Source organism: Pieris brassicae, chromosome 14, assembly GCF_905147105.1.
Source record: "Pieris brassicae chromosome 14, ilPieBrab1.1, whole genome shotgun sequence".
Classification (NCBI taxonomy): Eukaryota; Metazoa; Arthropoda; class Insecta; order Lepidoptera; family Pieridae; genus Pieris; species Pieris brassicae.
Window position 1 is genome coordinate 5,715,607 of NC_059678.1, and position 24,294 is coordinate 5,739,900.

The following is a 24,294-nucleotide window of genomic DNA, read 5'->3' on the forward strand; positions in this document are numbered from 1 at the left end:
GTAGACCAAAAGAGCGAGAAAATGCTGCTTAGAATAACACGATTAAAATCAACGAATCCGTATGAAATATAACCATCTGTTTACTGTACTTAATATGTCTGGATTCCAAATGTCACTTTGCAAATAAAACACAGTATAACAAGATATATAATATAATTAAATTGTTTTTGTTATGTCTTCGCCGTTATTCTTTATATCTTGCATACTCTGAGTGGAAACACCAGCCCTCTCAACGATTACCTTTATATTGTTTTGAAGTCTCTCTTTATCTGTAACGGAAATTATGTATCGATTGGGTTCGATTTTCTGTTAAGCACTTTACAATTTCGTAAAACAAAAAGAAGGCTGTTCGATCTATGAAAAAATTATGTTTGACCAGAGTTATGTAACCTAATATTAGTTAAGTTAGATATATATTTTAGTTAATAATTAGAAGCGTATACCAATTGTTGCTTGAAGCCAAAATAAGCCCTTTAGTTTTTTCCACACTCATTAATTGTAATACATTCTCGTTTCCGATAATCTCCAATAACATAAGTGTAACTTAGAATTACAAACTTTTCAATAAGTCAAGTTGGTTTTTTTTTAATCCAGCGTCACTACCTCTAAAGTTATCGTAGCTTTAAGCTCATGTTTTAAACGATAAAAGCCAGTTGTTACCGAGCTTCAACAGGTTTAAATTAACATAATATATCTGAACTTAGCCATTAAGTTCGGTGTCGGTTAACAGATTTGTTGAACGGTTGAAGTTAAGGCCCTATTCCAGCACGAATTGCTGTATCAGTGTCTCGGGGTGGACTGCGGTACGCTGAGGCGCGCCGGCCCGTAATAACAATTGTTTATGGAAAACATTAAATTATTACAATTTTATAATTTTTTTTCTGAAATGGATTACTTGGCTTGTGATAAAATATATCGTGTAAATTTCAAAGTCATGTTCCATATACATTTTCGTCATAAAATGAATTCAAAGTGTCAAAAATTGGCTATATTGGCATTTTTTTCTATCGAGCAAGGTTATTTAAATCGTGTATCGATCTTTCAAAATGGATACATAAACTGCTCAACTGCACCATATATTTTTTCCATTCCATTACTTCAAGAAACCATGACAAAAAATGGAAAGAAACAATGTACATTTTTTGAGTTGTGCGACCGCATAGGGCCTGACATGACACAACGAGCGTACGAGACGCCCAAAAAGGGCAGTCATCACACACATTGGCACCAATTTTAGTGAGGCTTTGAGGGAGAGAATGTTCTTCTTTTACACAATTGGATGTCGTATCTTCCAAGGAGGACCACCACCGAGAGTCGATACCGTAGTTTGCTGGTTCACAAAATAAACTGTCTTGTGAAGCGGACCGTGGAAGATTTCAGACCCATTACGGTAATGGGAGGGGAATAATGGGAGAACTGCCTCCTTTAGAAGATTGACTTTTTTAATAATTTGTTGAAATTAACTTTTATTGACATAGACCTAACATTTATTACTAAAAAAAACACACGCAGAAACACATAAAATAACAATAATCAAAAAGAAAAAGGTTTATTTGTGTAATGCGTGTGTGCCGTGGTTGTAATTGGCCCTGGCTCAGCATTATGCTGAGGAGCAGAGTTGTTCCACAGCGCTGGTCATTCTTCCTGAGTCCACAGTTGCTAGTTTGCGCCTCAGTCGCAAAAAACAAATAAGAATCTAACCATCAGTAGAATCAAATAATAATAATAATATTGCTCAATTAAAAATCTTCTCTATCCCTTCTCGTCTTCTTTATCTTCTATATTTATATTGGTTATTGTTTTTTATTTAATGTACAAAACCTACTGGCCCTGCCCCGTTAACAGTTTGGTGGTCTTGACTAATTTATATTCCGTACCTGGTAAACAGTCAGTCGTTGGACACGGGCAGATAGACGATATATCAGGCGTGGTTATCCTTATATTTGCGTACGAATGCTTCAGTACAATGTTCTCGTTGTCGCAGCCGCATTTTCCGCAAGGAGTTTGCCGCTTAACGACCTCCTTTGTGGTGTAAACGCCTGAAAAAAAAGTAGCTAAGTCACAGTCAACACTCTTTTGTAAATCCCTTAGTACGAGTGAATGCTTTCTAGGGAAAAATGAGCGAAAATGGTATAACGTTCTGGTGTATCTAAAATAAACACTTTATTATCCGTATCACATAGTATAGATATAATAAAAAGAAAGAATTTACCTACAATGTGTTTCATAAGTTATCTCATTGAAATGATAACGCACAAGAGCTCAACGATATTAACGATTTTCCAAATTTGAGTTCAGTCTGTTAAGCCATTTGGTCACAATACTGTTTTATTGTTTTTTACACAAAAACATCACTTTGTAAGTAAAATGCAATGGTTGGTTACCATTGACAATTGTTGTTTTGCGAAGCGTAATGTAAGAAGAGGAAGGAAATATCTTTCTATCCCTTGCCCTGACCTATTGACCCCTCAGACCTCAGTCGAATTGTCGCTATGACCGAAATTGGTTATGTAATTTGTCCACGCGCAGGTCTCTTATGCGCGCCTATTAATTTTAAGTACATTTAAAGATTTGTAAAAACCCAATATGAATTAATAAGTGATGTGATAATAGTGGTAGTAGGTCAAGAACCTAGGAATAGAAACACAAATGAAGTATAAGTACAAATAAATGTGAATTGTAATATAAAAGCCTCTGAAACAGCAGTAAGTTTCTTAACTTAATAATTTATTCTAAGGACGATTACGTTATATTTATCAAGCACTCGTACGTCATAACATAATAATTTCCATACATAAAATAATCGTCGTACATGCAACTTAAAGAAGAACGACTTCTTTGTTATAAGTATTATAACAAATTTGAACAATTAACAAAATTCCTTGACGTCGTTGTCAGCTCTTGTTCGTAGCTTGTCGCGCGACGCTTTTTCTGTCTTCTGATGCTACACATTTGACATTAAGTTTAATAACGTGAATTAACCCAATTTAATCACACGTAAACCTATTGAACGTATTAAAATGATACTTTTTGTCATAGGCTACACGGCGCACATCTATACCTAGATAATGTTGAGATTTATTGAAATATTTATACGACACTTCTAAAAAGTAAACAATCGCATCCTATTAATGTCAATTGTTATGATTTCGATACAAGTGAACTTAGTTATAATTCGTCCGTCCCAGTTGTAGGAATTCTTGTAATCCTACCGAACTAGAAGGCCAATGAGGTGCGTTGGCATCCTTCACCCATGTCTAGTTTGTCTACAAATGTATGTGTTGCCATATATAAAAATCGTGTTTTATACAATAGCAAGCAGGCAGGAGGCTCATCTGTTGTTAAGTGATACCGCCCATGGACACTTACTCTGCTAGAAGGCTCGCGAGTGCGGTAGTGGCTATTTGTAAGAATTGATACGCTCTTATCTTGATGAGAGGTTAATATAGCATATGACATCCACAAATAACGTGAATCTCTTTTCAATGAGTTCAGCAGATCCCTATCCCTTTAACTTCACAAACCTGGCTTCGCGCTTGGTCGTTCTAAATAGAAGGATTCGTTACAGTAGCAATTTAGTGCGTGATTCATGTGTTTGCGGTTTGATCCGTAGGCGTTGCGATGTGGGATCTCTCTGCATCTTCTACCGATATACCTTGGAGAGTGTTCAGAGGAGCTGTTCGGTCTTATACCGTCAGCTGAGTTTCATTCAGACGTCAAGGCAGAAGAGAAAATACAATCTGTATCATTTCGACGTCCGTCGTTCCGCAACTGAGCGTTATTTAAAGCAGTTTATGCCGCGCACCACCACTATGTGGAACCAGCTGCCCACTGAAGTATTACCCAACCAATTCGACTTAGGATATTTCAGAAAAGAGCCTACCATTTTTTTTAAAGCGATCCTTCTGTGTGGGTGTCCATGGCAGCGGTATAAGTTAACATCAGAGCCCATCATCATAAAAACTGTAACGCTTTCAATAAAAAGCTCACTTAACCTTTTCCATCTCTGCTAAACGTCAATGGTATGTCAACGCTCTCGTTTCCCGTGAAAACTTGCTTCTTCCGTCCAGAGAGACCTAGAGCTCTTTTCACAGACTTGGTGAAACTCTTTTTCTCTATGCCAGGACTGAAAATGGAGCATAGACACTCATCGGCGGGGCCCGATCCTTCCTTTAGTTGCTGGAGCGACTCTTCATCCAATTTTTTTAGTTTTGCATAGTCAGACATTATAGTCTGGTATTCATTGGTATTTATTATCGATAAGTTTTTGAGTGTATATTCCAACTACGGGTATCATTTTTGTTATATTGCAAACGGATTTCATTTAATCAATATTGCTCTCCATTCACTGAAACAAACAAATTCTAAAATCGCGTCGCGTTACTATTGAATAATGGTTGCACAAACGTAAAAAATTTTACCATTTTGCGAGCTTTTGTTGCTAAAATCATGTTTGAATTGTTCTTTAAGCGTCATAAAAGATGCTATAATGTTTTTATTGTAATTAAGTCGTCTAATTTATGAAGAGATTTAAATATACACGAGCCTCTTTAAAACTAATAGCATTCCAACAATGAAAAGAAACTCAAAATCTAAGAGGAGGAATCACATCTGAAAGAAATCTATTTGGTAAAACATAGCACGCGAAGATACGGACACAAATTGACCAAAATTACGCCAATAATAGCAATTTCCTTGCTTATTCTAGCAATATATGGTACAAAAATATGATAGTTGTACAATCTAATCTTTGCATATTTTGTCCATTGCAATTTTGACTTACATAATTAAAAGGCAGAATTTTTCATAGTAATTATAAATTACACTATCAAACTTTATATAATTTATAACGTTTCACTAATCATTAAAATATATTTTTTTTCAAATTGAAAATTAGGTCGATTTTATAATGAGTAGGAAGATCTTTGAGGACGTGTTTTAATACAATTCTAGTTGAATTATTGGCTTATTAACTTATAACAAATTTCTCCCATTTTGGCTGTCTTAAAAATATTATCTGTTTTTGTGAACAAATAAGGACATTTCTAGAATATAATACTTGTTAAATACAGTTTGCTCCACGAATTACACATACATTTTATACAATACCAAACCAAATGTTTTGTGTGTAATTGCAGCCACCATAACGCATTGACGCCGGATGGTTTTACATTGAACATTGCGTAAAGATACTTGAATAATTATTATTAGACATTGCTAGATAATTACTTACCGTAAGCCTAAACGATTTTTAATATATCTAATAACTGTTTCAGTTAATTTTTCATATACACTGTCAGTGGTTTGACATCTAAAAAGATAATTTGATTTATGTACTTATGTCATTGAGGAACAGATTATGCACCATATATTATATTAGAGTACAATGAGAGGAATGCTTATCCCAGAGGTCGTAAGTTCGATCCGTGTAATGTACCAATGGACTCTCTTTCTAGTGCGTATTTAACATTCGCTCAAACGGTTTAGGAAAACATCATAAGAAAACCGGCTTGCATTAAATTCGACCTAGTCGGTCTATTAGATTGATAAATGATGAAACATATACAGAAATCTGAGGCCCAGACCTAAAAAGGTTTTAGTGCCACAGATACAATACGTATCTGTATTAAATTTTTAACAAAATTGCCCAAGAAATGTATTTTCATTACGTTACGAACTAGTACGCCTATTTTGCCGATTTTAATCTTGCGGTTAATGTCTTTGACGGTCTATTAACTGCTTCCGTTATAAATGCATTTAGATTTTAAATGTTTCATATTAAGTGTATTCATAATAAACCCCATCTTACAATATTTCCCCGAGTTATTAACCACTGAACTTTTTAGTAAATAATTACAACCGTTAACGAACATCGCATATTTGAAGACAATTGTTCCTTTTAGATCTTACATCACGTATTTTAACATTATCGTTTCCGAGTATATCCAATAACAATGACTGTCCTTTAGATTTGTGAATTGAACCACTACTCCTAATTGTATGTTAGTTTTAAGGTCAATTTTTATACGATTAAAGTCAGTTGTTCAAAGTGCAAACATCCGTACAACTACCGCCACCGAAATGAATTCCCGAAATATCTTTTTTCATCTTCCCAGGTCTGGTGGGCGTCCTCCTTTTTCTTACTATACAACTATGTGGAACCAGCTGCCCACTGAAGTGTCTCCGAATCCATTGAACTTAAGTCAACGTACAGCGTACCAATTCTTAAACGCACTCGCAAGCCTTTCACTTTAAATCCCCAGCCCCTTTTGCCCCCTGTTATATACTTACTGCCATTGCGTTTTTAGGCATCAAAGAAATTATATTCCGAAAGACAATGGCTGCTGGAAACTCGGCGCCAATAAATTTGATTGATGCTGTATCCTAATAGAAAACCAATCATGTTTATAATTCGCAAAATATTGTGTGAAATAGGCTTTTTTGCCTGCAATCTTTTGAAAGCGATCACCCAAAAGTTGGCCACATTGTTGTGATCAATTTTCAGACCACCTTAGTCATGTAATATTCTTGAATGATGGAGCGAAATTAAAATACATTTGTTATACAATTACATGCAGTGTACCCATTTTACAAAGTTATTACAACGTTGTTAGTCTTGGGCAGTGATGGGCAAACTTTTTTAATGGCGGGCCACAAAGTTTAAAAAAGGCCACAATTATAAAAAATTATGTATAATTGTTAAAGCTTTTAATTATAATATTATAAAAACAATATAAATAGAATCTACTTTTTATTCCCGAAAACGAATTATAACGGGCCACATACTATCCATGCTGGACCTTCGGGCCGGGTTAAATACTATCGCGGGCCGGCGATGGCCCGTACTTTGCCCATCACTGGTCTTGGGTATGGTAGGAAGCTACAAGAGGTAAGGGGGACCATTATATTTTTAAGGTCCGTAGAGTGAGAATATAATTACCAAATAAACACACTTGGCGTGGTAAGCGGTCGCAATGGCTTGCAGTGTCTCGGGTTCGTACAAGGTTACACAGAGTAAATGAAGCTTACGCGTGTCTTGCGCTTCTTAAATTTTATGAGACGTATTTAGTTGCTGGATGAATTCACAAGAATTGCATTATTTATAATTAGTAGTAAAAAGGGTTAAAAATCTATATGAATCGCTATTTCCCTTGGTCACGGCATCACGCGTGAACGGCTGAACCAGTTCCGCAAATTCTTTTTTTGTTGTGTTTCTTATTGTCAGGAGAAGGTTTTTATGAAAGAAAAAAAAATTAAAGAATACTTTTGTTACGATAGCAATTTTCTTTTTTCATTTCATTCAAACTTTTTTGATGTAACCTTATGGTGTTTGACATAACATTGACAGAATGAGTGCTGCAAATATCGTCAAAGAGGATGTAGGAAAGTTGAAAATTGAGAGAGAGTTACTATATTGATAAAATACATATAAAATACAGTCGCCAATTGTTTGTGGCATTAATCTTGAAAATCCATGTTTTTTCACATGTTATATGTCGAAATACAAACAAAACTTATATACGAGCCAGAAAAACACACAAAGAATGTTGTATAGCATAAAGCATTTTTAGTTAATTAAACCAATTCGAAATTAATATTCATAGTTAAGACAGGACAACGTCGGCCGCTAATCGTTTAATATAAAACAAAGTTTGTTAGAACACTTATTTCTTTATTGAAGTCTACCACATCATACTAAATACGAGATTTTATTTGAGAGATTAATAATAACTAGAAGATTAGGTTCGAGATAGGCATTTACAAATGCTTTGGTTAAAGTTTAGCTAGTAATAAAATATTTTAACCAGACGCTACAATAGTGCAGTGACAATTAATAGTGTTACTAAGTTCATCATCGGATGTCAATAAATACGAAAACAACACAATTATCTGAATCCAGCTGCCCTCTGGAGTATTATCGAACCAATTCGATTTAGAGTCCAGAATTAAGCGTAACAAATTTTTAATAGGCCGCACTTGCGAGCCTTCTAGCTTTGTTAGTGATATTTGCAAGACACATTGAAAGTGTGTGAATCCATATAACAAAAGATGTGGAAAGGTAACTGGCCCTCTAGACTTGACCGACCATACTAAACGATTAGATGAACTGATAATGTTGAAGTTCGGTCGTATATTTTGCAAGGAGCAAGCTCTTTTGCAAGAGAAATCAAATAGCAGTTAAAAACTAACCAAACAGAACCGTAAAACTTCATTCTTTTGTGAGAGACATAAATATATATCTTCATGGCATTACAATATTGTGTTTCTTTGAGAATTTTTCAACTTAAAACCTGTAGGAAGACATTACAACTAAATACTATGTACAAAATAAGTTCATACAACAATTTCTTTTGACTGACTGTTACGTATACGAAATAGTATATGTTAAGATATCAATTGTATAAAGCAAGTAAAAGCTTCAATTGGTCTATTTATTTATTAAATCTTACCACATCATAAATTGTGTTTAATATATAATAATTTATCTAAAATGTACGACAATTGAAGTAAACAAAAGTGTTTTAAAGATGAAAAATTACAAAAAAACTCATCAGCAAAACAGCTAATGAGGTTCGAGATGGGCACCTATCTCATGCTGTCTCTAAAACAAACCGGTCTACAGTGAATAAAACAAACTTACTATTAAGATGATTATGTAGATTAATTTAAAAAAAAATCTCCAAATTATTTATCAAACCGATTTCTTAACCCCATTTAAGTAGGTAAGAAACTTAATGGGTCTGAAGTCTAGCGAAATGGCGAACTGTGGAATCGACTCTCGGTGGCGGTCTACCCTGGAAGATACGACATCCAACTCCAACCTCTGAAAGTCGGTATCTACTAAAATGGGTATCCATGGGCTGCAATGGCATCTGGGCGTCCCGTAGGAACGTCCTATAATACGAAGGAATGGCCATCTTCTCGAACGTGATATTAAAAAAAGTATTCTGTATTTTAGGCACCACTGAGGCTCAGGAGATAAAACTTTTTTGGGATAAACTTAATACGGAAAACATAGAAAAACTTTAGTTGTCGGTGTTTATTACAGAGTTCGTATGTTTTCATTTGATATTTTATTTTTGTATTCTAAATTGGACATTTACGCATCGCCAGCTTGGTGAGAAACGAAAGGTAGCGTTGCATTGGACGTAATATAACGTGTCATGTCGCATGACGCATGTCGTGGCGTAATGCGTTTTACTACAACAGTTGATTCACACCTGCAGGACGCAGATTCTTACCTACATTAGTCTTCCATTGAACTTAAACTTGTGGTAAGGCGTAAGCAAATGAGCATAATTTATTTTTTTACTAACAATTAACGTTATATCGATCAGTAGATCACAGATGAGTCTTCTGTGTAATATAATCAAAATACTTATAATCAGTTCAAATGCGTCTTAACGCATACTCATGAATGTTAAAAACGTTTACAAAATTCGCAAAAGAAGAAGTTCTGAGAAGAACGGGCCAGAAACTCGGCAAGTTTTCCTCCCTCTTACAATTATTCAAAAGAAATGCCATTAAGGTTACATAAGATAAAAAACCACATTCACCATTACACACATATTCACAGCACGTCAAAAATAACAAAACATATTATAACAATATAATTAGAACTATCGCCACGCGTTGTTGGTCTAGGTAGTCATCAACTGTGTACGAACCTTAACACATTAATGTGTTTTTTAATATGTGTTTTAAATCTGCTTAAAGGCAGTTCTAATATTTCACTTATTATGCTCTTTACAAACGTTGTGTAATACAAAAAAAAACTTGGTGATTACAAAGAGTGGCGGAGAGTTTATTGCGAGTTCTTCTCTTCCAACGCCCTTGATTTGAGAACTGGCAGTAAATGTACAATTAGAAGCATTTAATGTATATTTATTTTTTATTGACGTTCATAAGTGTACATTGTGTTACCTATATGAATAAAGTTATTTTGAGTTTGAGTTTATTTGGTTAAATAAATAACAACACAACCAGCGATTTGTTATTACAAAATAAATTAGTAACGTCCTTAACCTTAGGTCTGGGCCTCAGCAGAGGCTGGTTAGTAATATCAGCGTTGTTTCCCTACCCTTTTGTGCCCTTTCTAAAATTCTCAAAACATACATAATTTTGAATATTAAGAAAAAGTTACACTTAAGTAACTTTTTCTCGTATAGAACATAGTAAATAATATATCAAAACATATAATGTAAAACTAAAATTCATATTCCAAATAATTTTATGATTTTTTTAAATTTAACTAAACAATCAACTTGTCCTCCTGTGGGGCATGGGCCCCAAGATTGGGAAACTACAGTCTACTAGTCTAAGACCTCTTTCTTCATATTTTCTTTCGAGCGAAAGTTCCGCACATCCGTCCATGGGTGGTTCATGGAACCTATGGCCTCAGGGATGAGAGTGGACATCTGAAGGCATCAGGCTAACACTGCTGAAGGATTGGGCATTAGTGTAAGTTATATTAGATTAGGTTATAAGAAATGCTTATCATATTAAGCCATGACGATGTCGCCATCTTAAATAATGCCTACTAAAAGGCCCAGCATAATAACAATATACGCTCATACTGACCCAAAATAGTATATTAATAATAGTGCATTTCATTAAGTTTCTATATATTTTACGCACAATGTGCGAACCGTAGAACAGCGGGAGATGAGTGGAAATAAATGCATGGAGTTGTTCGTACTAGTTTTTTTTACAGTCAATTGATCATGTAACATTCCCCACGAGAATGTAAGTGCGTGCTCCTATTTCACCAGGCCTTCTGCTGATAGAGGGTAAATCTTTGTTGTTTTTTATTATTTTTATTATTATAGTAAGATGTCATGTGGAACATGGTGTAATGGTTGCTTTACAAACATTGTGTACAACAAAAAACTTGGTGATTCCAAAGAGGGGTGGAGAGTTTATTGCCAGTTCTTCTCTTCCGTTCTACGTTGAGAACAGGCAGTAAATGTAAAATAAGGAGCATATGTATTTCTTTATTGACGTTCATAAGTGTACATTGTGTTACCTATATAATAATTTTTGACTTTGAGATAACTGACAGGTATGAATAACTTTTAGCTATTTTAGTTTTTTTATATAGAGATATAAATTTAAACAAAATATCCCATTTAGAGTGGTTACACTCTGGTTATATATTATAACATACCTAAAAATAAATCTGTCCATAATTCTGATTTTTAACTAACGTAACTATTTTTGGAATTACAGTTAAAATTAATATAATAATATAGGAATTGACTATGATGATATAATTGATATATAACCACTATGTAACATTCTACCTTTTAATTATTTAGTAAATTGCTTTAAACTTTAATATTTATGTACCAAATTCTTGCAATTAAATTATTGTTATAAAACTATATTTATTTCATTAAGCCGTTTGAAATTTTCTTAAAGAACCATCGATAATAAGTCCAGTTTGAATTTCATTAATATACCTCGGCAGGCTGACTACGCCTTCCTCATTATAATAAAAGAATTCTATACCTAGCAAATAAATATCGGTAGTACGAAGTCTCCACACCATTCCCAATCCGCCCGCCCGCCCAGCGCGCTATATAAGCGGTTAGGATCAAAGACTGTTGCATTACCAGTGTGTCACGCGGTGAGTATTTTACATTTACGATTTTTTGTGTTATTTATGCTAAATAAGGGCGCGGGACTTAGGGCGTAATTCCTTAAATACTAATAAGTAATTTAAAACTAACTAAAAACTATATTTGTCATAGTGTTTAATAACACAGTAAAAACTGTTTTTTGGTTAGTTATTTCCATGTGCTAATGTTTGGTACTTAACTAGTATACATACGTACACTTAATCGAATGATTTTGTCCTTTTTACTCTTGTCACTAGGCCGTTGTGATAAGAAGTTGAAGAGCTTCTTCCGTTTGACCAAATTCAGGGAAGGTCTCTCAATCTCCAATGTCTTACTGATCGGCTTGAGTCTCTCTCTACGGAGAGACATTGCGTCTCTTTGCGTTCTCTATAAATTGTACTACGGTGAGTGTTCCGAAGAATTGTTCAGGGTGATCCCTCCTGTCTCGTTTCAGCACCGTACGTGCCGTATGATTTCACCAACATCATCATGATGGCTGGAAATCTTCCACAGTCCATTTCACAAGGCATTTTCTTTTGCTAATTAGCGAACTGTGGAAACTTCTCTGAGAGATGCGACCTTCAACTGTTCAAAATTCAAGCGTACTCCTCCCTCAAAGGCCAGCAACGCACCCACTAAAATGGGTGTCTATGGGCTGCGAAGACTGCCCTTTTTGGGCGTCACGCAGGCTCGTTTGCCCTCCTATTATATATAAAAAAATACGTAGTTGTTACAAAAATTTCAGTATAGCAATCTAACGAAACGTTTTTATTTTCATTTATAAGACAGAGCAGTGTTGGCCTAGTGGCTTCAGCGTGCGATTCTCATCCCTGAGGTCGTAGGTTCGATCCCCGGCTGTGCACCAATGGATTTTATTTCTATGTGCGCATTTAATATTAGCTCGAACGGTGAAAGAACACATCGTAAGGCTGGCCTTAGACCCAAAAAGTCGACGGCGTGCGTCAGGCTGATCATCTACATGCCTGTTCGATTAACAAATGATCATGAAACAGATACAGAAATCTGAGGCCAAGACCTAAAAAGGACCTATTTTTTTAAAAAAAATTTAATAAGACATGTACCAAAAGTCTGTCTTCCGTTCCCTTGAGGATCTCTGCCATGAAGTTGTGCAATAGGCTGCCCGACTCCACATGATTGGCCACCTCCCTAACATCTTCCAAACCCTTCTACATAAACATTTCTTAACCATATCATATCCTGCTCCAACCTTCTGTATTGCACCACGTGAATCCGTGTTTTAGTTTATTTTGTATATTTTTTTTTGTTTCTTTCCTTACAAGGGTTGCCTGGTAGAGATCGCTTGATAGCATTAGCCGTCCGTTGCATCCCTTACAGTTTTGATTATATGTTATTTGTTTTTCTTCATAAATGTAACTAAAATAAATCTCAATTAAGTATGTTCTTTGATATATTGAATCCTTTACGTTATTTGATCTAGAAAATCATTTTTGGCCTCGGATTTCTGTTGAACCTATTGATTTGTTTTCTCTAATAGTCAAGTAGGTGGTCAGCCTTCTGTGCCTCACACGATATTTACTTTACCCTATGTGTATTTAATTCGCCGTGAAACGACATTGTACGTTAACTGTAATTGATCCTATAATAAGACAACTGTTGCACAAGAAGAATACTTTTTGAAGACATGTTGTGAATTGTTTGTGGCATTAATCTTGAAAAACCATGTTTTTCACATGCCCTTTCAGAAATATTTATATACGCCAGAACAACAAACAAAGAATGTTGTATATCATAAAGCATTTTTAGTTAATTATACCATTTCGAAATTAATATTCACAGTTAAGACAGGACAACGTATCTCTGCTTCGCTAGTATATACAACAATACAAGTAAAGTTACAAAAGACTATTTAAAATGAAGCACTCGGGGCGCTTGTCATTTCGCATGACATCTGTCAAGTAACAGATGTCAGAATAACAAGAAAACCCTTTTGAATTTTCAGACGAAATTGCGGCCGTAATTAGTGGCCGTCTAATCATTGGGACATGTTAAGTTATTTAGAAAAGGCTTCAGTGAATATAACTACGCTTAACGGACGCTTTTAAACATCGCCAAAGTGGCATTTTTTAAATTATAAAATGGCTGTAACAATGACAAATGACACACGACACAAATATTCATTATGTTATAATAAACGGAATTAAATCGAAAAAGGAAAATCAATCGCGCTACAACTTTTTTAGGTCTGGGCCTCAGATTTCTGTATCTGTTTCATGATCGTTTGTTAATGTAATAGGCAAGTAGGTGATCAGCCTTCTGTGCCTAAGGCACCTACACCGTTCGAGCTATGTTTATTTATTTATTTATTACAGAAATACATACATTATCCTTAAGAAAAATAGATGTTTTTCTTAATGTGTAAAAGCTATTTTAACAAAAGACAATACTATATACATTATCCTTACAGACTACTCCAATACGATAATGTCGAGAAACATTAAATAATTAAAATATAATATTAAACACATAATTTACACAATATCGCTACTGTGAATTCACTCTGCGAATATATAAATATGTCTATAGTGTTGGAGACAGCATTCAGTAGTCGCAACGTCCTGGATGATGGGGATCTGTGCAACAGACTGGATCCTGCCCTTGATATCCCAAATAACCTAGACCTTCGCCGTCGCACATGTCCCATAGTTACCAAGAAACCTAGTTCTCTCCAACCACTTGCACACTCCTCAAACGTCTCCCTTTGTAGTAGGCCAACTGTAAGTCCCGTCTGGTTTCCATGTTAAATGCGCACATTGAAAGAAAGTCGCACAGCCGGGGATCGAATATACGACCTCAGGGACGAGAGTCACCACTGCTCTATAATATATAGATGGAAACATAAAATAAACTTTAAAAGTGTGGTCCCCGTAGACCTTGTAATGCTAACATATCTCCCTGTATCACGATTTGCGATACTTATTCGTTGAATGAGGAAATGTTCAGCTCTGGGATCACAGTTACCATCTACCAGATGCCAACTCAAAACTTTAACTAACAACCGTGCAATTGAACCCTATGGCCCTGGAGATTCTATGCCATAGGGAAGGTGATACAGGTCTAACATGTTCTCAATTATATTTCTTTTTATATTCAAAGATCTTTACTGTTTTTGTCTACATTAGACGTATTTATGTTTTATACCCGAATAACTTTACAAACAATACAGTATATACAATTTTTTTAACCTGCATAGTAATTATGTATTTAAAAGTTAAGTTCCTGTGGCAGCATTTTAATTGTACATTAAAATTGTACAAATCTCTAAGAGTCTGGTGTTTGATTAATGTCGAAAATAAATTAGTATTTTAATTAATTCCATTTGGGAATAATCACGTTTTGTACTAGAATTGTGCGTGTCAGCACCGAAGCATAGACGAAGAAAAAGCTGCTTATATTTGTCAGGCACACATGGCCGATCTATTTGCAAATAGGAACAGATGGAATTCGAAATTATTACTTTCAAGTAAAACCCTTAAGAATTTTTATCTGGCTAATATTATTTTACAATTAATGAAAATTGTGTTTTCCTTTCATTCAAGTGTGTTCATATTTCACGTATAAAAAGCGTGTCTGTATATATATTTAATATAATATCGAATTCATGTAGACGTTAATCGACAATGTTTCAAGTTTTATCTAACTTTTGTTGTTTCATATGTAAAATTTCAGTTTTCGATAGTTTGGTCTATTAACGTACTTATATTTTCTGTTATATATGTATTGTTTATGTATGTAATCTGGTTTGGCTTTGTATAATGTCTAAGCGTTTATAGTTAGCAGTAAAATTACTAATCAATAAATAAGATTAAAATACATTTATCGTTCTATTATCTATGTTCACACTGTTCGTTTCGGTATTAACTAACGGCCGCCATTTTGGTCTGGTTTATGGTTACGCTTTTTTCGTAATATGTTCTAACGTTATAAAGAGGTAATAAAAAGTTTATTTCCCAATTAATAATATTTGCAATGTTATTCTTAAATTACACGAACGTAATACAGTTTTCAAATAAATAAAACGCCAAGACGGTATTAGTATATATCCGTTTGTTGTCACTTAACTGACGTAAATCAATATTTTTTTAAAATTCATAATTTTTACAAGTTTAATTCTAAAGTTTTATAAAGATAACAATAACACTCAAGTATATTCTCTTTTCAAGCGTAAACTGAACTTGAGCGAAATAATGCAAGTTGGTTTCAGTTAAAAGTTCCAAAGTGTTTTTTTTGTGGTTGCACGGTTTGTGCGACAGCCATGCAAAAGTGTGTTATTAGATTTATTTTAATGGATTGGAATTTGGAAAATGATCAGACAGATTTAGTATATAATAAGTAAATAAATGATTATAATTTTATATTGTTATGAAAAATGAAACTGGCTTAAATTCTGTATACATCAATATTTATAATTAGACAGTAGGACAGAAATAGAAGAAGAAGAAGCATTTTAACGGACTGAAGCGAAGAAGAAGAAATAAAAGCGGAACGGTCATGTTTTTTTTTTTATAAAATAGGGGGCAAAACAGGAGGCTCACCTGATGTTAAGTGATACCACCACCGCCTATGGACACTCACATTGCCAAAAGGCTCGCGAGTGCGTTGCCGGCCTTTTAAGAATTTGTACGCTCGATTCTTGTGTAAATGCGGTAGAAGATGCAGAGTCATCCCACATCTCTTCGCAACGCCAAAGGATCGAGCCGCTCGGAGAGGGATTGGTCATCGGCGATTCGAACCGCTCTTCGTTGGATACGGTAAAGTGGAAGGAGTTGGTGCTGGGGAGCTCCCGCCCAGAGGTGAGAAGAGTATTACATGTGGGGCCGTATTTGCGCTTTATAGAGTTGCAAGCGGTGACCCGGAGTGCAGTACCGTCTCGCCTTGCTGAGCGCACTAAGCTTTTTGGAGGCTAATTTAGCCTTTCCCTCCAAATGACCGCGAAACTGGACGTCGTTCGATATGTCAACGCCAAGTATTCCGATGTATTCATGTTCAGGACAGGCAAAGAATATATGATTAAAATCCTCAACGTCAGTGCCACATTGACATATATCGTTAGGTAAAAGGTTAAGCCTTGCCAAATGCAAGGGAATCCATGCATGGCCCAGCCTCATACGATGCTCAGCTTTACCAAGCGTCAGATTTGAAAACCAGGGTTTAGGAGGTATATCTACCTGAATTATTCACTATGTTTATGTTATTTCAATGACAACCAATATACCAACCGATCGAAATAAGCTTGTTATCTTAATCTATATGATTATATTAATTTATAGATGACATATTAGTGCCATAATTTACAACGCAGCTGCCAAAACACTTGACTCTTTGTTTGGAATACTACAATATAAAACAAGAATTGAAAAATGAAAAGTTCATCGCACTGGTGCGAATTACATGGTCACGGCATCATCACGGCTGGACCGATTTTGCCAATTCTTTTTTTGTTGTGATTGTTATTGTCAGGAGAAGGTTCTTATGAAAGAAAAAAATAAGAAAATTGCGCGGAAAATTAAATTACAATTCAAACTTTCTTGATGTAACCATATGGTGTTTGACATAACATTGCCAGAATGAGTGCTGCAAATATCGACAAAGAGGATGTAGGAAAATTGAGTCAAGAGTTACTATATTGATACAATACATATAAAATAATTAGAGTCGCTAATTGCGGCATTTATCTTGAAAATCCATGTTTTTCACGTGTCCTGTTATATGTCGGAATACCAACAAAACTATTTATATACGAGCCAGAAAAACAAACAAAGAATTTTGTATATCATAAAGCAATTTCAGTTAATTAAACCAATTCGAAATACATAGTTAAGACAGGACAACGTCGGCCGCTAATCGTTTAATATAAAACAAAGTTTGTTAGAACACTTATTTCTTTATTGAAGTCTACCACATCATACTTAATACGAGATTTTATTTGAGAGATTAATAATAACTAGAAGATTAGGTTCGAGATAGGCATTTACAAATGCTTTGGTTAAAGTTTATCAGGCCAATGCCGAATATATGCAGATTTGTTTACTGTTTAATCCGTTATAAAAAAGTCAGTGGCGCTACAACCTTTTTAGGTCTCGACCTCAGATATCTGTATCACTTTCATGACCATTTGTTAATGTAATAGGCAGCCTCCTGTGTCCTGCGCCGTCGACTTTCCGGGTTTGTTTTCCTTCAGGGTTCGAATGCTTAATGCAGACATAGAGAGAAAGTCCATCAGAGAACAGTTGGAGTTCTAGTTTTCCATCCATTATAATCGCGACTCAAATCTCTCACGAAGCTGGATTTTCATGGTTTTTGATGTAATGTATTGAAAATATTTTATTCCAATACACCGTTGATAAGTGTTGCAACTGTCAATGTATGTTCATAACGTCGATGCGGAAAAATCTCCCTTAAATTATTCGGATAAGCTTATAAAAGCTTTATGTTGGCGCCTGGTGAACCAAGAGCTGGTGTTTTCCTGGCATTACAAATAGGTATCGCGAGGTACACTGCCACAGGGACCAACTTTTTAAATTTCTTTTTAATATTATACTTTGTAGGTTAAGTGTATTTATTTTTCAGTTATTATCTGAATAAAGTGAACTTAATATGTTGTATTATATTACTTTTATAATAAATTAAATTTATGTTATCTGTAACACGAAAATCACTGCCCGTGAGGCGAAAGTACGCCGTGTCAACTATAATAATTTTCTTGTTTCTTTAACAAGAGTGACCAACTAATTATACTCGAAACTTCTGTAAGCTAAACAAAGCGAACAAATTGGAAACTTCAACACGTCTCAATTGTATCTAACTCGATAGAACTTATAAACTGGCTGTTAACTTTGTGTCTCATAGAGTAAATAGCAAAACTTCGTTACTATATTTTTCAATTCTCTCCTTAAAGCTTGCTGTAGAAGGTGCTTCGCCCTCCGTCCTAAAGGGCTCCTCGCTGTTGTTCCCAGTGGCTTAGGTTCGTGAAGTTTATCAACACAGTGAGGCAGAAAACAGCGAATATTTTGATGTGTAATAAATCTAATAGAAACGGTGCCCGTGTCTCAAAACATTATTTATTTTTAACAATGTTTTGTATATGAATATAGAAGTAATTCTCTCTCTAAAAGTAAACAAATTCTAGTCTTAATGTAAAACAAATGAATAAAATAGTGTAAAATACAAAAGAGCAATATGTATGATTCATTTTTCGTTTCGATAAATCAGAAAAAACTTTGAAGTTTCTTTGGACTTTCAAAAGTACGAACGAATAATTTAAGTATATTAATTATTGACATGCAGCTTATATGATATTAACAGTTGATGAGTTCCATAAGTTATAAGAGGAGTGAGTGATATCCTGTATATTTTATTCTTGAATAAATAATTCATTTGAAGGAAGTAAGTAGCCAGGCTAGAAGAAGCCTGATCTACAGTTGTCTGTTAACAAAAATTATCACAGATACGGTAGTGAATGTTGGCTGTGACAAAGAAAGGATAAATGTAGAATGAACTCTGTGGAAGAAGTATGTGTAAGTGTGTGTGAAGAGGACGAGGACGATGACGAGGATATACCGGGCGACCGTGAATAGTGATCGGGTTGAGTAGGCCTGGATAAAGGACGTACTAGACAAGGGACAGGTCAAAAGTGAATGAAGCGAGAGAGGTGGATGAGGACCGTGGTATGTAGAGATCTGTGCTGCCTATCGCCTTCGGAAAATGACGTGATGATATTAACAAAATAAAATAAATTCAAACTCAAAATAACATTATAAATATAGGTATAGGTACTAGCAGTTCGCAAGTCCAGCGGGCAATAAGAACTGGCAAGATACTCAACGCCACTCCTTGAATCGCCAAGTTTTGAGACATACAAATTGTTTGAACTGAAGCAAATCAATCCCAAGGATTAGGATCATTTATATATTCGTCAAATTTATAAAAAGCTTTATTGATTTATTTACGTTTAACGTCTTTTACACGTTATACTTAAATTCCAATATCAATAATTCAGTTAAATCGAATTTAGTTCGAAGTTAGGGAAGATTTATCGACATTTATTTGGTTTGATTACTGATTAATAGAACTTTGGCTACAAATTGTATCGCGGTATATTAATAGTACAATTGATACTCAGCTAATCATATTATCGAAAATAATACATGAAATTATTTTTATTTGGTTAATAGTTACACAGTAACAAAATATATTTTATAAGCTTCAAAACACGAACTCATAAACCATAGATAATAAGCTAATCACCATTGTAAGGGTTGCAATTTTAATTAAATAGTTGTCATTTTAACTCGCAACGCAACCTCGCGTTTTGACAATTGTCAAAACTATTAAATTATTCTTTTTCCACAGATCCGCCATTTTGTCACTCGATCTGTCAAATTTTCCCGCCATGGGTGCATCACTGCGCGTCTCGATTGTTTTACTTGGACTTTTGCTTATCACCACCTGCTATTCGGCAAGGGTGAGTATTAACAACAATTGCCATGCTTTTAAATCCACGCAGTTAGTACAAAGATACATTTTTCAGATTCCAAATAATTTCAATCCACGTCTCACGGATGACATAGTATTGCCGAAGAAGAGACCGTTCTGCAATGCGTTCACAGGTAATGTATAATTTCAATGTCCAAAATATATAAAAGTTATAATCGTAGTTTCTCGACTTTTAAGTGGAGAGTGACTAAAAATCTTTACTTAAGAGATTCTATTTAAATCTCTTGTCTTAAACGATTTGACATTGTTTCACTACAATTGCGACATTATGGTTTGCTTAGAGACAAATATCCCTTTAACACGCCCGTCTCAGGTTTGCGTTTATCATCCGGCGGACCATGACTTCTTCGATACAAATAGTCCCAATAATAGTTGAATATATTTATAATAGTTATAATTTGTTATATTAATCTATGTTAGGATTACGAAATAAACTTATATCTGGAGTCATATATAATTAATTTGTAGTCCCCTCGGGAGTTCTGGTCTGACGCCTTCTTAAGTTAATATCATTTTCATACGTGGATATCCATTCTATAACATATTTTCATATGTGATGTTTGACGTTGCAGAGGAAAAATACAATAAAATATTGTTACGAGCTAGGGGATCGGATAGAAAATGCCGTAGATTTCTTCAAAGGTTTATTTCTTGATAAATCAATGAGGAATTTATGGGCACAGATTAATTGCAGAGATGCACTTAATTTACTAATTACAGTCACTAATTACTTCACTTATGCACACTTAACACAGTACTTTATCACTTGTATTCACTTTATCGCTTCGATATTTCTCTCTTGTTATCGCATTCAAAACTAAAGGCGCGTTTCGGCTCGCTTATATATCCCTGGGAATAATTCTAAACAATATTCGAGAACTTTCTACGCGGGCTTGCTACTGAGTAGCGATTGCACAATTCTAGAACGTCCGCACTCTTTTTCTCTTTCGCACGTTGCTCCGTCCTTGTCGTACGGCGTTCTAGAGTGCTCAGTCTAGTTTCGAGAAAGTTCTGATCTTCTCCCTCTCACTCTCGTATCATTTCGTCCTTGTCTCACACCTAGAAAGTTCGGTCTAGAATATTCCTTCATCAAAGGGGTATACCTAGGCCTGAAAACGCCTGAAAACTGCACCACTCTACTACACATGTTCTGAAACCGACTGAAAAAAGGTTTCAGCTTCCTGAAAACTAGGGTAACATTATGGAAATTACAATTTTCTAATATGTGATTGATCCTCTCCTGAAACGGTCAGAAATCATATTACAGCCTGCTGAAAAGTTCTCTAACTAGTGGAAAACTCTAGAAACATTGCAGTCGACCCGTCTTCGTAACAATATGTACGTTTTTAGTTTTGTTTTTTGAGGGAGCATGGGGCAGTAGATGTGTTTTAGATTAAGAAAGAGACTTAGTATGACTGCCGTATGTCAAAAACTTAGTTCACAAGTATGTCTCATCTCTTGCGTAGTGTCTAAGGCATACGTTTCTTCATGTTATCCTTCACGGTTCGGGCAAATGTTAAATTCCCACATAGAAAGTCCAGTGGTGGTCCTCTCGCGCTGAAGCCACTAGGCCAACACTGCACTCTGTTATAACTTCACAGATAATTAAAGATTATTTCAATTAACTTTGCTAACCTTTTAAATTTGCTTCATAAACCAATATCAAGCAAAATTCGTGGTTTTCAGGATGCGGTCGCAAAAGGTCAATGAACCCTCCCGGAATGCCTCTGCAAGGAATGATGCGATCCAGACAGGTCAATATTCTTCTTTTGAGAGATGTGCTTAGAACATATACCTAAAATAGAGATAATTACACTAGTGTGAGGGAATAAGGGAGAAGATCTTTCTAGAGAAGATTCTTGAAAGACAAGCGACGCCCTCTGGCATTAAAAAGTGTACATGGACAGCAATCTCACTTAACATCAGATGAGCCTCCTGTTATTTGAAAAAAAAGGCCGGCAACGCACTCGCGAGCCCTGTGACATTAAGAGCGTCCACGGGAGCAGTATCACTTAACATCAGATGAGCCTCCTGTTCTTTGAAAAAAAGGCCGGCAACGCACTCGCGAGCCCTGTGACATTAAGAGCGTCCACGGGAGCAGTATCACTTAACATCAGATGAGCCTCCTGTTCTTTGAAAAAAAGGCCGGCAACGCACTCGCGAGCCCTGTGACATTAAGAGCGTCCACGGGAGCAGTATCACTTAACATCAGATGAGCCTCTTGTTCTTTGAAAAAAGGGCCGGCAACGCACTCGCGAACCCTGTGACATAAAGAGCGTCCACGGGAGCAGTATCACTTAACATCAGATGAGCCTCCTGTTCTTTGAAAAAAGGCCGGCAACGCACTCGCGAGCCCTGTGACATTAAGAGCGTCCACGGGAGCAGTATCACTTAACATCAGATGAGCCTCTTGTTCTTTGAAAAAAGGGCCGGCAACGCACTCGCGAACCCTGTGACATTAAGAGCGTCCACGGGAGCAGTACCACTTAACATCAGATGAGCCTCTTGTTCTTTGAAAAAAAAGGCCGGCAACGCACTCGCGAACCCTGTGACATAAAGAGCGTCCACGGGAGCAGTATCACTTAACATCAGATGAGCCTCCTGTCCGTTTGGGCCCTGTTCTTTGATATTAGGTGTCCATGGACAGGAATATCACTTAAAATCAGAAGAGCCTCCTGTCGATTTGTCCCCTGTTTAATTTCATCAAATGGAATCATTTAGAATCAAATAGCGGGATCTGATAACCACGGAATTAAATATAATTATACAGAAGTTAAACATTTAAGAAATAAAAAAACAACCAGTAATCGCCTAACACCACATTGTAGTAACTTTTAACCATTTTATTTATCCACAGTTTTTTTTTTATATTTTCGCAATAGTTTTGCCATTATGCCAGTTTCAAGTAAAATTTATCCACAGTTTGAAGAAGACAACTTCGACACAGATAACTCCTTAGAAGATCTTTCCCGCCAAATCTTATCTGAAGCAAAACTTTGGGAAGCGATACAAGAAGCGAGCGCGCAAATTGCCAGACGGAACCAATAGGAAGCGTTACTTTAAATGTCATATGTCATTGGCACAGACTAATTCATTTTTGTCTTTTTCTTTGGTCGATTTTTTTCGTCAATACCTATAATAAATTATGTTATTTATATGTCAAACCTTTAAACACGACGTAAACGTTATTAACATTGGAAAATCAGTCTTTGGTTAACAATGAAATAATAACTATTTTAAGTTGATGGGTAAATTAGGATCACCACAAAATATATACTTATTGATCTCCTCATTTGGGAGTTATGTAAGTAAACTTTCAATCAAATACATGATAAATATTTTTATTCTTATAGTCATTACATTTTGAATCGTTTATATCGCTCGTCATTTTAATTTTTTCACTTATAGAAATTAATTTACAGATTAAGACAGAATTATTTGTAGACGTAAAAACATGATTAATTATCTTCAATTCGAAGGTCTGTGTCAAAAAGAAAACAAAATGGCTGATCATTGGTAGATTATAGACTATGCGTCCGTAGCGTTTTTTGTGTAATTTTCGCGCCAAACGGTGGCAAAGAAAAAAAAAACTTTTATTCTTGTACTAAATTAGGAGGTGACATTGTATATAATTAAGAATTCTTGCATTCCAACATAATTTATTATCTGTGAATCACGATGACAAATAATTTTGTTCGTTATCTGTACTGAAAGCAATTTTACGAAAATTAGGTTGTCTTTATTCATAAAACTCGTACTGTTTACTCTCGTAGTTGTAATTAATGTTAATATTGTTCAAATCGGAGAGAAATAAAGTCTTCATTGTAACTGTTTTTTTTATTGACATTCCCAATGCCGTACTGCCATTTTTTAAACTACTCTTATACAAGAAGAATTATTTCCGGTTCAGCACGTGTAAATTTTGTTTCTAAGAAACAACTTGAGGGTTGAAATTAAAATAATACGACAAATTCTCTAAAATTTAATTTACTTCATACAGAAATTAACGAAATATATTGCTTAATATGAAATTCGCATCTGACCAGCCATAAGATGCGAATTGCAATTCCTGTATTGCGGTTGCCATGGTAACGAAAATAATATTTTAAATTAGCGTTTATACATATATGATGTTTCA

General features: G+C 35.2%; 2 protein-coding genes across 2 annotated transcripts; one reads left to right on the plus strand and one right to left on the minus strand.

Annotated features, from left to right (window-relative positions):
• Positions 1–142: 142 nt before the first annotated feature.
• Positions 143–5,287, minus strand: LOC123717962. Its single transcript, XM_045674251.1, has 4 exons — positions 5,234–5,287; positions 3,996–4,348; positions 1,878–2,039; positions 143–269 (listed from the first exon to the last, which is right to left on the minus strand). The coding sequence occupies exons 2-4, from the start codon at positions 4,225–4,227 to the stop codon at positions 157–159; spliced, it is 507 nt and encodes a 168-aa protein (XP_045530207.1). The 5' UTR covers positions 4,228–4,348; positions 5,234–5,287; the 3' UTR covers positions 143–156.
• Positions 2,494–23,984, plus strand: LOC123717963 (cardioactive peptide). Its single transcript, XM_045674252.1, has 5 exons — positions 2,494–2,705; positions 20,013–20,124; positions 20,191–20,269; positions 21,843–21,910; positions 23,079–23,984. Exons 2-5 carry the CDS (start codon positions 20,053–20,055, stop codon positions 23,202–23,204), a joined length of 345 nt encoding a protein of 114 aa, XP_045530208.1. The 5' UTR covers positions 2,494–2,705; positions 20,013–20,052; the 3' UTR covers positions 23,205–23,984.
• The last annotated feature ends 310 nt before the right edge of the window (positions 23,985–24,294 follow it).